The 17,762-nt window shown below is 47.9% G+C and overlaps 1 protein-coding gene across 1 annotated transcript; it reads left to right on the top strand.

The window, feature by feature from the left end:
* The first annotated feature begins 4,758 nt into the window (after positions 1 to 4,758).
* LOC115557170 (uncharacterized) lies at positions 4,759 to 8,263 on the top strand. The gene is made up of 2 exons (XM_030374781.1): positions 4,759 to 4,983; positions 5,614 to 8,263. The coding sequence occupies exons 1-2, from the start codon at positions 4,759 to 4,761 to the stop codon at positions 7,825 to 7,827; spliced, it is 2,439 nt and encodes an 812-aa protein (XP_030230641.1). The 3' UTR covers positions 7,828 to 8,263.
* Positions 8,264 to 17,762: the final 9,499 nt, after the last annotated feature.

The following is a 17,762-nucleotide window of genomic DNA, read 5'->3' on the forward strand; positions in this document are numbered from 1 at the left end:
ATGTGTAATGTACGTGTATGTGTAAATTGGCAGGAAAAGTTCATTAGACGTTATATATATGGCAAAAAATCCATAAATCCTTTCCGATATCAAAGCCGTCAACAAACCGCCTTTCAACAGATTATCACATCCACTCAACTTGCTTCCACCATTCCCAGAGGCTCCAGCTCTATATTCAGCCAAGTTACAGTAATTCTGTCAGATAATGCCTATTGGGTTGGCCCTGTTTGTTTTATAGCATCTCATAAACCTTAGGTGGCTAACACTTCCTCATTTGAATGCTGTTTTAAACTAAATCCAACTGTGTTCAGCTTTAACACCCTGTTCTCACATGGATATAACCTGCTGCCAACGGATCTATCATTACGAGATGTTAGCCTGCAGTGAAATAAAAAAGACCCCCCTCAACACTCCTAGCTTAGCATCAATTGACCAAACAGGACTCACATCAGTGGATTACAGTCTTGTCTGGGGGCTTCCTGCTCTCAATGACGTCCTCCCAGCATTCCTGTTCTGCCTATTTAAATGAGTTTATTGAATAATATGCGTAATACAAACACCGCCAGTGAGACGGGGAAGTCCAGCCCCGCCCATCTCTGTGCCACCCAAACCCTGAGCCTGAGGTGGCCGAGGCAGGCGGGGGATCAGAATGGCTGTCTGTTAAATCTGACAGGCCACTGTCATACCTTCCTGACCTGCGTGTCAGCAGCAGGAGCAGTTCCTGTGAGCACAAGGAAGACAGAAGAGGAAGACAAAGCAGTGGCGAGCGGTGGCTTTTCCATATGCTAATGAGACACTCGGATTAGAGTGAGAGGTTATATAGAGCACACGTGTGAGATGTGCTGAACTCTGGGCCGTATTCAGGCAGTATTTCAGTGTTTATTCACGGAGGTGAATACCCAGCTGGTTATGTGTTGTCACTGTGGAAAATGAAACAACCAGTGAAAAACAAATGTAATGTTCAAACACTGATTAATAAATAGAGAATTTTTATTTCATTCATCATTCGGCTGTTTTTAAAGGTTTTGGAAGGACCAGTTTGATGAAATCATGAGACGTACGTGGCAAGCAAAGAAATAGGAAGAAAACTAGAATACGCACATCCATCTATCCTTCCATCTCTCCACTTGTTCTCCCAAGTGATTCATTCATCATAGGGATACCCTTTCTTGCTTTAATCAGATATGTTTTTTTGTTTTTGTCTTTATTTGTAGTATTCTGTCAGCTTCCAACTGGAGGCGTCTTTACTCCAGCCTATTCGTATTTGGTATTTGCTGAATGATATGTGTCCTTGGCGCCCACGAAGCAGCCACGGACAGGATGTACTTCCATGAAGGACAGCTGCCAACCCATCATTCCAGAATGCCAAGTTCACTGGTGATTCATCATGCTTTTTCCACACAAGTAACAGCAAAAGCTATGAGAGATTTATATCATAACGTGGTAAAAAATTATAACTCTAATAGCTAAGTTATTAACATGTTTATATGGTTACACCCCTGGGCAAATCTAATATTCATTCTATATTGTTGTGTTTCCTGAAGAACATCATGTTGATCGTACAATAAATATTCCTTTGCATCGAATATTCATGTGTAAATATTCTGTGCATTCAAAACACTTGAAGGTCAACACAGTAACCCTGAAGACTCCTACAAATTCTTATTCACATTATATACGTATCCACAATCTGAGGCTAAAGGCGCTGTTGTTGTTTTTTACAGCCGTAGGTCTTTAATTCATCAACATCCTGATAAGAAAAGCGTTTTACACTTGATAAGAAAAGCGTTTCACATTTCACACTTGTCCTGTACAAACCTACAGTTCCTGTTGGTTTGTATAGAACAAGTGTGAAATGTTTCTATGTCCCATTTTGTATAACCTTTATTCAACCAGAGAAAAAACTCAATGGGATTAAAAAATCTGCTTTTCAAGAGTAGCGATCAAGAATATAACGTTTACGCCAGAAAATTATCAACTTGTGAGTATTATCGGTTTTCCTACGATAAGTAATTCTCGGGTTTGTGGCGACCACTCAAACTTGGAATAGGCTCAGTCCTTGGTGCTGTTAACATAATTGGGAGAATAAATACAATCATCTAGCTACGGAATCTCTGGTGCACCTCCGTGACCCCTTTTCATACTTGTGGAGGTCACAGCACCAGAGACCTCACGTTGGTGGCCGACTGTGGGCTACATAATTGACCGTGACGAGGTCCAGCAACGTGCCCTTGTCTGCTGTGGGTAAATCACTGGTGACATGCTGGATGTCAGGATTGAAATGGTAATTTCGAGAACACAATCTCTCTCTTCCGAATGCTGAGACGTCGTTAATCCGTTGGTAGAGAGACATATGACTTCCATTCGTTAAAGGTCCCTGTGATTCACATGTAGATGATGGACACACTTTGATCATGTCATTTTCTTGAGGAGCAGAATATCCAGTCTGCAAAAATATGTTTTTCTCACTGCAAGTTCGCAGAAGTTAGGGTCAAATTGATTGAATTGATCAATCAAAAGACAGTATGAACTGTTGTTGTTGTTTTTAGGCTGATTAGATTACGTTTGTCAGGAAGAATTCTATTGGCCATGAGGCGTGGTAACATTAAGAAATTAGGGTATTAAAACAACTCTGTTGCATAGCACATAGTTCATCGACATCCGTCCTCCCATTATTGTCACTCTTGGACACTGTACCGTGTTTTGTTTCTAATTACTTATCTGCAAAGACAACAAGGAGCCGCTTTCTTTATGTCTTCGTGTGATCCTATTGTTTCATCTTTCACTCAAAAAGCTCTTTGTTAGCCAGATACTGTCTTAAACACCTTGGAGTCTCCTCGGTAACACCGCTTGTTCTCTGACCTGGAATACCCCGAATTATTTTAAACAATAAGGATATTACAGGAGGAGGGACAGCGGAGTTCACCCTGCCCACGATTGCTAAGCAAGGGCGTACTTGCTAAGAAGAATGCCCGTTCATTAGCTAGAGTACCCGGTGTCGATGAACGGCTAATGGACAATGAGTCACATGAACTATCGCGTCCCAGCTGTACGACTTACAGCCAATTAACAGCAAACGAGAATGTAAAGGATCTCTCTCTCTCTCTCTCTCTCTCTCTCTCTCTCTCTCTCTCTCTCTCTCTCTCTCTCTCTCCTAGTAAACACACCGTTTACAGACTATCATGATCAGTCTGTTTCCTTGTCTTGTTTTGGTGTGTTACCTGTTTTACTTTGGTATCGGTCTTGTTCTATTTCATTCCTACTGACCGCCAGAGGCGGTGCTTTAGCACTGGATGTTCCATCTCGCGCATGCGCAGGTCGAGTAATTATACCAAAAAGGTCACCTGTGACACCTGGGTGACCCGAGAAATTCTATATATTCCGGAGTCACCCGAGGTTCTGTTCCTTCTATTTTCTCGCGGTAGCGTACTAGCAGGACACACAAACATTGTTTGTTGTAAGAGATACCATATTAGCTTGTCGCAAGTAGCCTTGAAACCCAAGGGTTGGTGCCTCGATTTAAATTCGTCCACCAAGGGCTGCGACTTGCAATTTGTTTGATTTCGGCAGGGGTGAGTAAAGTGTGTAGGCTACGCGTAGTCGACTATCCGTCGGCTAGCGCGGCAGCTGATTTCACTTTTCTACCCTTGGCTTTAATTTGCTTAGAGTATTAATTGGCAGCTAGTTTTTCAGTCGCTGTGTTATTCTTTCGGTCTCGCACCGTTTCTCGGGTGCGTTCGCCTAAGCCCGGTTGCTAATTTGTATGCGCCAGTGCGCGGCTTGGGGTCCAAGCCGCCGTCACTGTATTTATTTAGCCAGTTGCGCTCTTTGTTTAATCGCCAGTGAGTGGCTTGGGTTTCCAAAAGCCGTCACTGTATTTTCCTGGCGCCGTCACTTTATTGTCGGGCGCATTATTGCTCGGGTGCTCTCGCCTGTAGCTTGATTGCCTAGCCTGCGCTGATTGCTCTCCGGTGGGCGGCTTGGATTACCAAGGCTCGCCGTCACTGTGTTGTTGCCGGGGTGTCGCGTCGTTGTTTTGGTGCTCTCGCCTAAAGCTCGATTGCCTAGCCTGTGTTAATTTGCTCTTCAGTGGGCTGCTTGGGTTTCCAAGGCTCGCCGTCACTGTTATTTTCGGAGTGTCGCGTCGATCGGGTGCTCTCGCCCGTAGCTCGCCGTCACTGTTATTGTCGGGCTGTCGCGTCGTTGATTGGGTGCTCTCGCCTAAAACTCGATTGCCTAGCCTGTGTTTATTTTCTCTCCAGTGGGCTGCTTGGGTTTCCAAGGTTTGCCGTCACTGTTATTATCGGGGTGTCGCGTCGCTCTGGTGCTCTCGCCTGTAGCTTGCCGTCACTGTTATTGTCGGGGTGTCGCGTCGTTGCTCGGGTGCTCTCGCCTAAAGCTCGATTGCCTTGCCTACTGATTCATTTGCTTGCAATTAATTTGCCGACATGCTAAGCGCTCATAGTTGTGTCGCCTGCATGGCCTCCCTGCAGGCGGAGGATGGCCATGACCAGTGCCCTGCGTGTCTCGGGGTTGAACACCTCAGGGAAGCAGTGTCAGATAACCCGTGCATGAACTGTAGTTTCATGCCTCATGCACTGAGGCTAGCTAGGTTGGCTGAGGTGGAGGGCAGACCAGGGTTGCCCCCTTCGGGTCTTGGTCCTAGTGGCACCAGACGCCGTGCCTCGGCAGCTGGGGGTCCCCCCGGGAAGTCCCGTAAGGTCGAAAACTTGGGGAACCAAGTGGATAAGCTCTCGGATGAGGTTGCTCAGATTAAAGCCCTCCTACAGAACCTCCAACCAGCTCAGGGTGTACCAGCCGCGGCCCCTGCGGCTGCCCAACCCACTTATCCAGAGGATGACATGCTGTCTACAGCTGCGTCCTGTAGCCTCTTTGCAGAGGAGGAAGAGCAAGCGGCCCTTGCCTCTCAGGCGTTCTCTCAAGGGTCTCTGGGCGGCTCGGCTAGAGGGTCAGTGTCCGGCTGTGACACTGTTAGACCAGCCGTGCGAATGGCCCTGGCAAGACTGGGGTTGGATGAAGCTCCTGTTTCATCTGCACCTGTGAATGCCTTTTTTCCACAGACCGCTCAACCTTCCGTTTTCTCTTTGCCCCCCTCTGAGCCATACATCGCAGAGCTTCATAGATGCTGGCCAGACTCAAGGGCTCTCTCCCATCACACTAGTGATAGCAGAGGTCTGGCAACTATGGCCAATGCCGATTCTTATGGCTTGGACCGGTTAGCTCCGATTGAGCCTGCTATAGCGTCCCTGGTTGTCTCCCCGGACGAGGCTCTGAGAACTGATGCGCGCTGCCCTCGGCCCCAGTGCCGGATTACAGATGACCTCCTTACCAGGAGTTACAACATTGCTGCCCGTGTGGGACGTCTTGGGAATTCGCTTTCTCACTTCGTTCTGGCGCTGTCTCAGACTATATGTGGGTCAGATGCTGATCCTTCAGCACAGACCCTCAGTGATGCTTCACTGCAAACTTTTGCTTACATGACTAGGGAGCTAGGCAGGTTAATGTCAACTGTTACATTGGCGCGCCGCCAGGTTTGGCTGGCGCAGTCACCACTTTCGGAGGTGTGTCAACGGACCCTCCGTTCTCTTCCAGTGGTCCCAGGCCAGACATTTGGGCCAGCTGCTCTTCAGGCCCTGGAGCGAAGTGTACAGGTTGGCCAGGCTAGCCAGCAGTTTGCTAGCTTACGGCGTGCACCTCTGCTTCATTCTAGCCCGGGGGCCTCTGCGGTACCCCGTGCCTATAGCTTTCAACCACGTTCAGGTGGACAATCGAGGGGCCAGCACTTCTCAGCACGGGCTGACCAGCGCCGTAGCTCTGCGCCACGGGTGGCATTTCAGGCGCCAAGAGGTTCGGCACCCAGTCGCCGCCCCCCCAGGGCCCCTAGGGGCAGGGGGGGTAGGTACTGAAGTCCAAGGGCCGGTCGTCGGACGCTTTTCTCAGCAGCACTTGAGCTACTGGCAAGAGCAGACCACAGACCCTTGGATAGTGTCCACGCTATCCAACGGGTACACACTACAATTCCGACGCCGGCCCCCAACTTTCAGCGGGATCAAGGTTACCGTGGTCACCAATCCCGCCAGATCCCTGGTCCTGAGACAGGAAGTAGCCACCCTCCTTGGGAAGGGTGCCATCGAAGTAGTAGAACCACAAGAACAGCTCGATGGGTTCTACTCAACCTACTTTCTGGTACCGAAGAAGGATGGCGGGTTTCGCCCCATTCTGGACTTGAGAGGGCTGAATCAGTTCCTCAAGGTTCTTCCCTTCCACATGCTGCGTGTTGCGGACGTCCTCCAGGCTATCGCTCAGGGGGACTGGTTCGTATCAATAGACCTGAAAGACGCTTACTTTCACGTCCCTATTACCCTACGTCACAGGCGGTTCCTCCGCTTTGCTTTTCTGGGCAAGGTGTACCAGTTCAGGGTTCTTCCGTTCGGGCTGTCTCTGGCCCCGCGTATATTTACACGGTGTGTAGCAGCAGCCCTGTCACCATTACAGGCCACAGGTATGGCGATACTGCCATACCTGGACGACTGGTTAGTCATTTCCCCAACTCGGGAGCAGGCGGTCAGGGACACAGCCATGCTCCTCAGCCATGTGGACCGGCTTGGCCTTATGGTCAACTTTACCAAGAGCAACCTTACACCATGTCGGGTTGTGAGCTATCTGGGGCTGGTGCTCGACTCGGTGGCCATGCGAGCCTGCCTCTCTCCAAAGCGCGTAGCTACCATTCTGCAGCTGCTACAGCGCTTCAGACGGGGGAAGTTGCTGGAATACAGCCTCTTCCTTCGACTGATAGGTATGCTGACCTCAGCATCCATGGTGGTCCCACTAGGCCTTCTGGAATTGCGTCCCCTTCAGATCTGGGTGAATGGTCTCCACTTGGACCCCAAGTGGCAGAGACACAAGATGGTCAGGGTGTCTGGGCGGTGCCTTCGGGCCCTCAGACCCAGGGCATACCTGATTGCGGGGTCGTCCTTAGGGAGGATAGCTTCCCGGCGGGAGGTTGTGGAGACGGACGCCTCCCTTTCCGGCTGGGGTGCAGTATGGCAGTGCAGGACTGTCAGAGGCCAGTGGGATGCCCAGCAGAGACTGGAGCATATAAATGTGCTGGAACTCCTTGCGGTGTTCTTAGCTCTCAGGCACTTCCTTCCAGTTCTGAGGGACCGACATGTTCTTGTCCGGACAGACAACACCTCCACAGTCTACCACGTCAACCATCAGGGGGGCACCAGATCGAGGCAGAGCCTGCGGGTCACGCAAAGGCTCCTTCCGTGGGCGTTCCCCCATTTTCTAAGCCTGAGGGCTGTCCATGTTCCAGGTGTCCGGAACACAGCGGCAGACCTTCTCTCTCGCCAAGGGCCACCCCCCGGAGAGTGGAGACTCCATCCGGAGGTGGTGGGGATGATTTGGGACAGGTATGGCAGGGCAGTGGCGGATCTCTTTGCTTCCGAAGAGACCACCCACTGTCCCCTTTGGTTCTCCTTGACGGAGAGGACCAGTCCCCTAGGGCAGGACGCTCTGGCTCATGCTTGGCCAGACAGCCTGCTTTATGCATTTCCCCCAATTCCCCTTTTACTGGCAACGCTGGACAGGGTCCAGCGTGGCTGTCACAGCCTACTTCTGGTGGCCCCATATTGGCCAGGAAGGCCATGGTTCCCACCGTTACTGAAACTCCTCAACAGAGAGCCTTGGTGCCTCCCAGAGAGACGGGACCTTCTGTCTCAGGTAGGCGGACGCATATGGCACACGAATCCGGGCCACCTGCGGCTGTGCGTGTGGCCCCTGAGAGCCAGGACCCACTACTGACGTCTTGCGACCAGTCAGTGGTCCGTACTATTTTTAGTTCAAGGGCACCCTCCACTCGGTTGCTCTATGCAAACAGGTGGAAGTTGTTTTCACAGTGGTGCGTGGCGCGGGGCGAAGTCCCGGAGACCTGCTCAGTGGTAGTGATACTACACTTTCTGCAGTCTGTGTTGGACAACAGAAGAGCTGCGTCTACCCTGCGTGTTTATATGGCCGCGATCTCAGCCACACACGCAAGGGTGGATAACCAGATGGTAGGGTCCCACTACCTAATCAGGCAGTTTCTGAAGGGAGCCCAGAGGCTTCAACCGCCGCGATCCCTGAGGGCACCATCATGGGACCTGCAAGTAGCTCTGAGGTCCTTATGTCTACCCCCATTTGAGCCACTAAGTCAGGCAGACCTGACGCGGCTGTCCATGAAGACGGCATTTCTCATTGCCATTGCAACTGCAAAACGGGTCGGTGAACTCCATGCCTTGTCAGTGAGCCAGGCGTGTTTGCGCTGGCACGCAGATGGGTCAGGAGTAGTGCTCTGGCCGAACCCATCCTTCCTACCCAAACGATTGTCTCCCCATCATGTAAACCAGTCAATGGAGTTGGCTGCTTTCAATCCCCCAGGCTCTCCAGGGGGTGCAGAAAGAGTGTAAGACCTGTTGTGCCCGGTGCGGGCGCTTAGGCATATGTTGAAGCGACAACCAGCTTGCGTAAGACGGATAACCTCTTTGTCTGTTACGGGGGCTGCAGGAAGGGGGCTGCCCTGTCGAAACAGAGACTCTCCCACTGGGTTGTGGATGTGGTCTTGAATGCCTATAGGGCACAGGGGCTCCCTGTGCCCTTGGCCGTTAAGTGCCACTCTACCAGGAGTATGGCTACATCATGGGCTGCCTTGAAGGGGGTTCCACTTCAGGACATTTGCTCCGCGGCTACATGGTCCTCATCATGTACGTTTGCCCGATACTACAGGGTTAATGTCGCTGCTCCTCATCCTGTGGCGACGGCTGTCTTGTCGACGGCTTCGAGCCCTTGATTGGTGAGCACTCTTCGTGACCTTTTTGGTATTAGTCATCCAGTGCTAAAGCACCGCCTCTGGCGGTCAGTAGGAATGAAATAGAACGATAGTTACGTATGTAACTACGGTTCTATGAATTCCGGATGACCGCCAGAGTTCTCTGTCACTCAGACTTCTCAGATTCCGCGAGAAGATCCAGTTGGAACAGAACCTCGGGTGACTCCGGAATATATAGACTTTCTCGGGTCACCCAGGTGTCACAGGTGACCTTTTTGGTATAATTACTCGACCTGCGCATGCGCGAGATGGAACATCCAGTGCTAAAGCACCGCCTCTGGCGGTCATCCGGAATTCATAGAACCGTAGTTACATACGTAACTATCGTTTCTCCCCATGTCAGGTTTTCCTCCTGTGTGATTGCTGCTCCCTCCCTAATGTGTCTCAGCTGTTACTCGTTGCGTGCCCTGTGTGTCTTTGGTATTTAAGCCCTTGTCTTTCCTTTGTTCCTTGTCGGATCATTTTAGTTTGTGGTGAGTTCTGTCCGTTGTGTTACCTGTGTTCCCGGTGTTCCCTGTGTTCCCTGTGTTACCCGCGTCACCCGTGTTCCTTGCCTTTTTGAGTTAATAAATTATCCTTTTACCTGAACAGTCTGCAATTGGGTCCTACCTGCCTGCCTGCCACCCGCTAACCATGACACAGACGACTAATTCGAGAGATTCAAGTTAATTTATTTAAGAAGCAGGTATATGTTGGAGGTTTGAACAAACAAATAAAATAAACAGTCAATGAAATTAAATTATGTTAAATAAAAGTAATTAAATATTGTGCCTGCTGGTCAAAAAGCCCAATATTGAGAATTAATACTCGTAGTCTGAGTGGACTAACATAATTTAAATATAACATTTAGCATTCAAATAAAACGGATCAAAGTCATCATTTCCAATTTGAGGCCAATTGCCGGTAAACATGCATTCACTCGTGCACATCGGTGTTCTCCTACTCCGGCAGCACTCATCTGCCCTTGACATTCCTCCCTCACCCCCATCCTCCCCCACTCCCCCCACCCCTCGGGTCTCCAGCCTGCTTACTGAAGACAACAGCCTGAGGGAAGAAGGCAGCAGAGGACCAGAATAACAAGGTGCTCTTCTAATTAAAGGGGAGACCCCACCCTCCCCCATCCTGACTCCCCCCACACTTCCTCCTTTCTGCCCTTCAACAATTTTTCTCTCTCTCTCTCTCTCTCTCTCTCTCTCTCTCTCTCTCTCTCTCTCTCTCTCTCTCTCTCTCTCTCTATCTGCACTCTCACCCCCTATCTCTCTCCCTCTTTATTTATCTCTCCGCCTCACTTTCACTGTTTATTTTTCCTTCGCTCCGTACTCTGCGTCGCTCTATTGTGCTCTCCCTTCTCTCCTGAAGGGTCTCCATGGAGTTTCAGTGTGTACACTGGGAGAGATATGTTCCACCACAGTGCAGCGATACCGTATGATAAACGGGCTAAAGCCATGTACTGCTCAATCATTGCCGTATTGTGAGCGTGCTGCAATAGTGTATACGTGCTGCATCCCCACACGGCTCAATCAATGGACAAAGCTCAGAGGGTTTCCCTTTCACCTTCACTTAACGGGAATCTAAATCCGGGATCTTCTAATTAGCTCTGGCTGGCGTTATTGTAGCTGTCCGTGAGGAATAGCAAATCACACGGCATGGCGGTTTCGCTGTTCAATATAGCCCTGGTTCGACAACAGGGTTGTACTGTATGTGTGTATACATGTATGTCCCGTGGAGAGATCGGGAGCGGCAGTATGTATAAATACATGAACAGCCACTATGAATATGCATTGGACTCGTGTCTCCCCACAGGTGTTCAGGCATCACATTCAGTATTAATGAGCCCAGTGATGAATACTGTGGGGAATTTGGTAAGAAATGTATAGGGGAACACATGCAAATGCATAATTAAAGAAGGATGTGCATTTTAACACTTTGAATAAATAAATGATCTTAAAATCCTCTTGGAGTTCCAGAAACCAATATGCACTAACATTAACAATGTAAATCACACTGATTAGAAAACAAACACACTTGTTTTTTACACTGTTTCCCTAGTTAAACGGATTTGCTTCCATTCATAAGAGCCAATAAGAACCCGATATGGGTTGGATATGAACCATGCAGTTAACAGGTTGGTTGGTAAAATATATGCTCACTATATTGTTCTGGTTTAAATGTAAAGCAAGGAGTTATTCACCTGAAGTTGTAATTTGCGTTCAAAGAGTGGGTGCAAGAGGAAGTTGTGAGTTGTTTCATCAAACGCAAACTTTGACGCCACACAGATAACACGAAAAATAATCAAGAAATGCACAAGGAAAAGGAGAGAAATGCCATTAGGGAAAGGAAGCACGTCTTCTCTTGTTGCAGAAGATTTCAGAGCCCGGTGATCATTCAGCGCTGCCCACTCCTCACACATTCCCAACATTTATAGAAACACAATTTCCTGCCTGAGCAAGGGCACCACATATATTATGCAGTGTGCCGAAGAATAGTACATCTCCCCTCACCTTTCAGTCATCATTTTGATTATCCTCTCATGGTAATCTATTTCGAGGAAACAGAATGTGTCTTTTTTTGTCTTCTTCCTCTACTGTATGGGTTCTGTGGAAAAGTACCGCCTCGTGGAGCCCAACTGCCTCCATTCTGAAGATCTGAAAACCAGACGGGCCATTTCCATTTCCATGTCATTTGAATCTATTCCCGTTTATCGCTGTAAATCTAAATATAGCCTGTTTAATAATGTTAAAATATCATCCCTCCTTTTGTGGCTTAATCATTTCCTCATCTTTGGAAGAATTGTAGTCCCTTTATAGGAAGAGGGAACTGCAAAAAAGTTATTATTTAGTTAGATAGCCTGGTAGTTAGGCGGCTCGACTCCCAGCTAAACGTACAAGGTTTGATTCCCCCTGTGTCAGAGGTAGGCCTCCTTGAACAAGATGGCCTTATCGCTATCTGCCCATTAATGACATTAAACGAGCAAGTAGCCGCCATCTTTGAACATCCCCCTTCTTGATAAGAATCCGTTTTTGTATGACGGATAATCCACGACTAGATGTTGTTATCGAACAAGAATGGGGTTAAGAGCGTGGGTTTGTCCCCAAAGAAGGCCAGTGACGGGAACAGTGACAGATTATTTTCAGAGGCAGCGCTGTTAAGAAGGGCCCTCCATACTTTCGATAGCTGGTTCTAACGTGAGTTAGTGTCTGGGACTGGTTGTGAGGAGGAGGGTTCAAGTAAGCCCTGTGTCTTTTCTGAGAGCCGTCTTTAGGATGATGGGCTATTAGTTTTCCAGATTGTACACACGTGAACAGACACCGACACACACACAAGACAGTCGGACACACACTCTTTCTCTGTCTCCTGCACTTAATAGGAGATGACCATTGAAAAATATGGCTCTGCGTTATACTTTGAACATGAAAAACAGTGCAACCCTCAAAGAAATCCAGTTATCCAATTTCTAAATCTATATGAAGTTGTTTTTGTGTGTGTGTGTGTGTGTGTGTGTGTGTGTGTGTGTGTGTGTGTGTGTGTGTGTGTGTGTGTGTGTGTGTGTGTGTGTGTGTGTGTGTGCGTGTGTTTGAGTTTGCGTGCATGTGTGTCTATGTGTTTGCATGTGTGTGTGTCTATGTGTCTGTGTGTGTTTGTGTGCATGTGTGTCTACGTGTGTCTATCTGTGTGCTTGCTTGCATGTGTGTGTGTGTGCGTGTGTGTGTGTGTATGTCTATGTGTGTGTATGTCTTTGTGTGCATGCGCGTCTTGAGAGTTCAATTGATTAATCAGGCAGTCTTCTTGACTCTTCTCCCATTGGCTGTCCAGCTTGGGCACACCTGAAGCCCTGTTAATGATTAAAGACACCTGTGCCTGTTTGGTCTCTCGCTCTCTCTCTCTCTCTCTCTCTCTCTCTCTCTCTCTCTCTCTCTCTCTCTCTCGCTCTCTCTCTCACACACACACACACACACACACACACACACACACACACACACACACACACACACACACACACACACACACACACGCACACACGCACATTCCCAAATGCATAGAGACCTAAAGGTATTTGCATGTATGTGCAGTATTCTCTCTCTCTCTCTCTCTCTCTCTCTCTCTCTCTCTCTCTCTCTCTCTCTCTCTCTCTCTCTCTCTCTCTCTCTCTCTCTCTCTCTCTCTCTCTCTCTCTCTCTCTTTCTCCTTTCTCTCTCGCGCCGCTCCACCATAGCACGAAGGCCCCCACCTCGGAGCCCTCTCCAGATGATTACCTGCCTTCCTGCCTTTTCTGTCAATGTCACTTTAATGGCTGCCGGCCCATTCATCAGCACCTCTTTCAGCCTGCTCTCTTTCACCACTCTCACACACGCAACACTCACCACCACACTGCGTCATGACTTCATCCACACATTATTTCCTCCTCTGAAAGGCCCTGCCTAATGCAAAGTGGGTATTTGTATATGTCTATTTTTGTATATAAGTGTAAGTTGCCCTAACACCTTGAACGTGCGTCTCAGCACTCAGTGGCTGAGCATCATTCGCCGGCGGAGGCGTCAAGGACGGTTTAGTATTGAGAACCAAAAGGTCCGGCTCCCTTGGGTCGGGCTAAAAGGAATATTTAGGAAGCAATTAAAGGATGTAATTGGCTTCTAAACACCAAAAAACACAACACACAACCACGAGCCGTTGATGTGATTTAATTACATCCTCGCGCGAGCAGAGGCGAGTGGTCCATGTTTACCTCCACTTCCCGCCTGACCTACTTTGTTTAGCGCTGCGGTTAATTAAATCAGCGCGCGCGCCCTTCGATAGAATTTGCACAAGGTGAATGTGTGTGTCTCACGGTCATAACCTGTAATAAGGCGGTTAATTAGCGCTGTCTCTATTGAATTATAGGAAGCATCACGGGATGCATTTAATGAACCCGCTGCCTTGTATATTCGTAATGGATGAGCGCCGTTGAGAGACGCTGTAGCGCCCGGCCTTAGTGGAGTATGTATGCTCATGCACGACGCTGGCCCTCCGACGTGCACGCGAGAGATCGGATCAGGGGACGTCCTTCGAAACGCCGTCAGCAAAAAAATATTCAAAGGGCTGCTGTGTTGTTCAAGTGTTTTGAATAAATATGGCTCAATAATTAGGCTATCCTATTCAAATGGAATTATGAACGCAAGGAATACCTTGAGGGGCTGAGGTGTGGGCCCACATGCACATGGGTTGTCTCTCTCTCAGAAGCACCCACACACATACACACACACACACACACACACACACACACACACACACACACACACACACACACACACACACACACACACACACACCATCAAATCCTATGTAACCAGTGATTGACTCCAGCATTGTTCCGCTAAACCACCAGAGTGCTTCTCTAAAAATAGGGGAAACCAGCAGACGGCTAAGGGGGGAAAATGTGTACGGCTTCGGATAGAAACATACACGATATGAGACATCAAAAGGCCCAGGAGAAGGCGTGACTCTCAATGTAAACCTAATCATGTATACGCAAGGAACTCCGTGAATGACAACATAAGATTCCCAGAAGATGAAATGGATTTTTTGTTAACATTTGTATTCCTAATTCCCTGAAGATTGGATGCATTATTTTTTCAAATCGTTAAATCTTAATCCTCATCCTGAATGAATTCCGCAAAAAGGAGAAGAGAGTGAAGACCTCAATGTCTCCTGGAACGAAGACACATTTCAGGGGATGGTTTCCTGTGTGCTGGAACAGCTGTGCCTCCGTGCTTATTTATCACACATAAGGAAAAATGTGATTAAAACACACCCCACCACCCATGAGACAAACCACAACAGGTACAGCTCGCATCCATCTGTCTGGGTATTAAATACCTGACGAGAAAGAGTGAGATAAAGAGAGAGAGGTGAGCTCCACAGTGGGCAGTCACACACATGCTAAATCAGCAGGTACTAAACTGAAGATAGGGTCATTCAGACCGCTATCAGACACAGCGTTGGCTTTTCAACACCTTGGCAAACGAGGCCACCGATGGATGAGGGATGGATGGCTGAAGAGACAGAGGATGGATGCATGGATGGAGGGAGGTTAGATGGATGAATGGATGGTTAGGAGATGGTTGGTAGATGGATAAATGAGAGCAAGGAGGATGGATGGATAGATGGATGAGAGGAGGGAGGGTGGATGGGTAGATGGATGGATGAATGTGAGGATATATGGTTGAATGGAGGGATCGATGGTTAGATGGATAGATACATGGTGGTGGATGAAGGTAAAGATAGTTTCTAGAGGTCACAACAATCTCAGAAATCTTTTAAATTTTGAAAAGCACACAATGCCAATAAAGATACAACCCTTAAAGGCAACAAAATCCATATTGAATGATGTTGGTAACCATCTCTCTATATTTGATGAGCTGAGGAATAAGTGAATGGATTAGACACGTTTATCAAAAAGAAAAAAATAATTGTAAACCACAGCACAATCATATACAAATCACATTAAAGTTAGACACACATGTCCTTGTGCCAGGAACGTGCCAGGAACACGTTTCTAGAAGTACCTGCAACATGTGCTTGTTGAGTGACCTTACAGGTGTGTGTATGTACATCAATAATGATACCTCAGGGGTTGGGCTTTACCTGAAAGACATTGTAATCGGCTAATGTATATATTTTTATCCAAATAAGGACACTGGGTACTATTTAACTCACCGATACCTACATGCTCCCTTGTAGTAGATGTATACCAAATGTGGGGAAGACTGGGTTGCGAAAATTCCGATATAGGCCCAATTACCTGTTTGCTGGCCCCTGGTACCCCTGAAAATACCAAATCTACAACCATTATCGACTTAACTGAACCCTCTCTCCCTGATGTAGAAATGTCACTCAGTATTCTGCTAAACTCCTCCTGATTCTGAACACGTTTGAGTTACAGTTCAAGTGCAGTTCAAACAAGCGTTTCCCAGCCGGCAACCATCCGTCTGAATAACACTGCTTCAGTACAATCTGATTGATCTAATCCAGCAAAGAGGAGCTCTGGCTTTGAGCAGCTCCAGCAGCTGACTGCCTCTCTCCGTGACAGTATTGCTACTATATATTTCCATTCATTGGTTTCGCATCTCCCTCCGTTGTTCGGTGACTTCCCAATGCACCCTTATGCTTTTCTGTGTTGATTCAAGGCTCTTTTGTTCTGTCTACCTGCCTGTCTGGTGGGAGATATGTTCTTCTTTACAGAACACACGTCTCACCTATTGTAAGCGATCTAGTCACACGCTGTGATTTATCCCGCTGCACGTCAAAGAGGGTCTAATCTCGCTGGTATCTCCATGGTACGAAAAAGAAGAACAAACGGAAAGAGTAGACCGAATTAAAAATTACTAAAAAAAAAAGTGCTTTGGAAAAATGATGCAACATCTTCACACAGCGAGGCAAGACAGGGAATAATAAACTTTCTGCCATTCATTATTAATCACTGACGACAAGGAGGGTGAATCCAGGCCCCCTTAACAGCTGGTGCAGCGATCGAGTGAGCGTGAAGAAGATGACGACACATCACGGGCCTGTGCACCTTTAATGATTATTTATCAAGGCTTTGGGCACAGCCACTGCGAGCCGTGTGGTGAAACACACAGCAGATGCTGTGTAAACAGCCAGTGGTTCACTGGAAGCTCCTCGCTGCTTTCTCATCCTCTAATTAGATGCTTCTGCAGATTTTCATCTTCCTTGAACACTCGCTCTCGCGCTACCCTTCTTCCATTGGTGAGTGCAGAAGGGATGTTGTTTTGCTTCTTTAATCATTTCAGTGAGCCTTCGCTTCTGTGTTGTTATTCATAACCTCGATTGAGCTGTTTAGCAGACCCTTTAATCTGAGGCGGTTTGTAGTTTGTTTTAGGTAGGCCTACATGTCATTGAGGAGCTAGCTTAGGTTAGGCAGCTGGCTGAAAAACGGTAAACTGCACACAATGGTGATGAACCCAGTGGCTCCCAGCCTCTGACTGGTCCCCTCTGGTCAGTGATGATGCACATACTGCGTTTGGTGTACTACTGTGTGCCATGAAATGAATGTTTGAGTTTTTATCTTCTTTTTAGGATTTATCTTCTTCAGGGTTGAAAAAATAATCCGGATGCGACCCTTCTGCTTTTCCAAGAACCTGACCTCAACCTCCAATAAAATAATAATAATACAATGTGTACTGAAGCGCAATGTAGTTCTCAAATGTTTGCATCCAAGGCCCGTTGAGTGAGATAAAAAATAGTAACACAGTAACATTCTCAAGGACTGTCCATTGTCACACCGGAGATAAGCATCCTACTCAATTATCTTTTTCCCTCAATGCACCTGCACCGTGCAGCAGGGCGTGTGTGTGTGTGTGTGTGGGTGTGTGCACATGTGTGTATTTGTGAGTGAGCCTGCGTAAATCCATGTGTGACAGTGAGTGCCAGAGTGAGTGCGTTCTTTTGTGTTTTGTACAAATGTAACGATACAAAACAGGGTTAACCCACTGCACATTGGTGTGTGTGTGTGTATATACCATTGCGGCTATATGTAGGGCATCCCCACACCAGCGCCTTTAAATAGCAGCGGTTCATGGCTGGGAACATAACTGGGTACCCCAGCAGTCCACTGTCCCCAGAGGCAGCAGAGCCAGCTAGAGCGAGGGAGCGGACAAGATGGAGAGAGAGACAGAAAGAGCGAGAGTTAAACAGAGAGAGACACACAGTCTGACACATAGACCGAGAGAAAGAGAGAGACAGATAGTGCCAGAGAGACTGTAAGAGAGCGAGAAAGAGAGAGAGAAAGAGGGAGAGGTAAAGAGACAGAAAGATGGATAGATAGAAAGAGAAAGAGACGGAGATGGAGAGAGAGACAGAGATGGAGTGAGAGAGA

Source organism: Gadus morhua, chromosome 13 (assembly GCF_902167405.1).
Source record: "Gadus morhua chromosome 13, gadMor3.0, whole genome shotgun sequence".
Lineage (NCBI taxonomy): Eukaryota > Metazoa > Chordata > Actinopteri > Gadiformes > Gadidae > Gadus > Gadus morhua.